Here is a 2,985-nt window from a genome sequence, read left to right as displayed (position 1 = left end):
GGGGGTTGCACCCTCAACCCCCCTTTCTCCCCAGCTCTGCGGTCCTGCCCTCAATTTTAGGGTCCCCTCCCTCAATTTTGGGGTGTCCCATCCCTCAGCGTTACCACAGCAACGGGCAGCGCTCCTCTACCCTTTCGGTGGGTTTGGGGAGTGGGCGGGGGTTACAAGGACCCCCTTACTCTCAAAAGGGGGGGTGGCTGCTGCCTTCTGCACCGGCTCTGGGAGGGGGTCACCCTATGGCCACCCCCACCCCCGTGAGTTTGAGTGCCCCCCAAAAAAACGGGGTGGGGGGGGTGGAGGGGTGGCAGGGTTTGTGTTGTCTGGCTCCTTCTCACACCAGATTGTGCTCCCCGTGCCCCACCGTCCCATACGGGGTGTCCTGTTAAGGGGGGGCTTTACCCGGTAAATGCCCCGTGTCGGTTGCCTCGGGGTGGGCATCGGTTTTTCTTCCGTTGGTTTTTCACCCGCTCCCAGTCTCGAATCTTTCCCCGTCTCTGGTGTGTGTGTATAAACACGTGGATGCATCCCTGTCTGTGCCTTTTTTTAGCCCGCATGGGAGGGATCCCTTTTAGTTTTTGTAAAATTTGCGCTTTTCAAGTCTGGCTTTAACAGAACGCCTTTGAGGATTTAAGCACGCCGAAGATGAATCTTTGATGCGCTCCTCTTTTTATTTTTTTAATGGGTATGCAGCAAGTGAGCAAAAAAGGAACAGAGTCATCGGGCTGACCTCGCAGGAATGTAAAGCTTTGCAAGCTTTACAAACCCCCCAAATCCCTCTGTCTTCTGTGCCATTCCGATAGCAGATTGGACTTGATGGTCGTGCCCCTGTATTGCAGGGCTAGCGGCTTGCTTGTGGGACTAGTAACTATCTTAATTTAAACATTACCCACAGTCATAGTGCTTTGACATCGTGGGCAGGAAGATAGTATGGGGTAGAAGAAAACCCAAGTCCTGCAATTGCAGATGATCTTGGTTTCTAACAGCTTATCCGTGCTGACAGCAGCTTGGAGTATCTGTTGGGCAGCAACTTTCTCCGCTTGTGTCTTGTTTAGCCTTTCTTCTCCGCAGCGGGAGGTATTGGAAGGGGACTAGCACCAAGGGGAATGTGCCCCTCTTCAAGGAGTCCCTTTGCTGTGGAAGGAGTTGCCTGTATGGGAGGAGCAGTTGGTGCACTTTTGGTTTTTGCACTAGATTCCAGTGCGATTTGCCTTGACCCTGATGGTATACGGAGGACACGGAGGCCGTCTTCTAATCCCATTTTGAAAACTGTTCTCTCCTTTGCACCCTTGACTACAGGAAGGCGGTTGGGTTTCCATCTCATCCAACCTCATAACAGTGGCTGGTAAACTGAAATCAAAACCCAAATGTCTGTCGCTGTCAAGGACTTTTAGTTCTGCATTATCATTTATGCTGATACTTGCAGATCTGAAAACGAGTTCACAACATAGCTTGCTTGTTTGCAAATCTGTAGATGACCAGAAAGTGCAGCGTAAGGACACCGGCCCTGCCTTGATGTGGTAGGGGATGGGGGTGCATCTGCACAGGACTTGGTGTTTAGGGTGGGTCCCGGGTGCTTGGATTGCGCTGGGCACGTGGGCAGCAGATTGCAGGCAGCTGGTAGAGGTGCCAGGAGGAATCTGGGTGCTGCAAAGGGCAGGTGGGGCAGAACTGGTACTTGAGGGGGAAATTTTCGAGTCACTGAAAACAAGTGGTGAAGCAGGGGCTGGTGAAAGTGCTCAGTTTGCATGCCCAGAGACAACGATGGGAGAACTGAGGCAATTGGGACCTTCCAGGAACATAGCTTTTGTATGAGGGAGTTTGTGTGTCGCGGTGGGTCCCTCAGGTTCCATCCCTGTTGTTGCCATCGCCTTTGCCTGCTGTTCCTGGGTGCCCTTTTCTCCTAGAGCCTGGGGGAACAAACAAGTGGACATCCGTCTGCCACATCTGCCGCTGCTGACCGAATAAGCAGGTCTTTCCACAGCCCAGCTGGATGTGGACTACCCCACATGGGCTGGGCAACCGTGCAAGGGCTGCGTAGGGGGTGCAACGTATGGCAGACCTGCAGCTGTAGCTGTGGCTGCTGAGCGTTTTTTGTTCATCTGAAGTGAAGTCAGGAGCAGCCGAGGCTGCAGCTCCTGCAGCGATGTTAGTCTGATTGCACGGTGAGGTGTGCGCTATGCTGCATGTGCTGGGCAAATACTGAATTCTGTAGCAGCAGCGGGAGTGCAGAGCCTGGACGCTCAATTCTGTTGTTTCTAATCATTTAACATCAGGTCTTGTGATGCTACACTGAGTCCACGCTTTGCATTTCATTACAGGCTTTGCAACAAACCTCTGTCAGAGAAGGCAGGAGTTTGAAAACCTTGAAGTTATATTACTGCCTCTGTGTTTTAAGTTCATATTGTAATGATTTTTCCTGTGGCACAATGGCATCTAAGATTTTGTGTTAACGGGAGAGAGACTGGGATGAAAACCGTTCTGCGGGGGAAACAGTATTCAAAATGAGCTTGTTTTTCAAGCAGCCGCCTGTTGGGACACGAAAGGAGGATGTGGAGAAGAGCGGGCCTTGGTGTGTGGTCAAGTACTGTGGAACTGCCTTGGTCTCTTCTGAGATTTCCACCGGTTACAAGTTCCCCTCAGGGCTTCTGGTGACAGGACAGGCCTTCCTAGTTGAGGAGAGGCTTGAACTTGGCAGGAAGTCAGAGGATTCATGGAAGAGGGGCATGTGTTTGGGGAGGGAGTGTTGCTTCCTTCCCTTTTCTTTTTGGTATAATAAATCTTACCCCATTTCTAAACCGTTTCTCCTACAGTAAGCTGTACGGGCTGGGTGGAAGCGGCGCCTGGAGCGGGCTGTGCCTGCATTGCCCTAAATTGTGTGGGTGGGTGTTGAGGTGGAGGGCCTCATGCGGATGTGGTGTATGCTTCCCAGATGATGGCTGAGAACTGGACTGTGGGAGGGACATCCTTAAAGCAGTGCTCTTCGAC

At 52.1% G+C, this 2,985-nt stretch overlaps 1 protein-coding gene across 1 annotated transcript in view; it reads right to left on the bottom strand.

The window, feature by feature from the left end:
- The window catches only part of SEC22B (SEC22 vesicle trafficking protein homolog B (S. cerevisiae)), an 8,489-nt gene extending 7,580 nt beyond the window's left edge, over positions 1-909 (bottom strand). The window contains exon 1 of the mRNA XM_009892892.1: positions 887-909. Coding sequence (XP_009891194.1) covers positions 887-909 — 23 coding nt within the window. The remainder of the gene's footprint in view (positions 1-886) is intronic.
- Positions 910-2,985: the final 2,076 nt, after the last annotated feature.

Source organism: Charadrius vociferus, unplaced genomic scaffold, assembly GCF_000708025.1.
Source record: "Charadrius vociferus isolate BGI_N301 unplaced genomic scaffold, ASM70802v2 scaffold39, whole genome shotgun sequence".
NCBI classification, from domain to species: domain Eukaryota; kingdom Metazoa; phylum Chordata; class Aves; order Charadriiformes; family Charadriidae; genus Charadrius; species Charadrius vociferus.
Note: the sequence above shows the minus strand (reverse complement) of the source record. Positions and strands in the feature narration are given on the sequence as shown.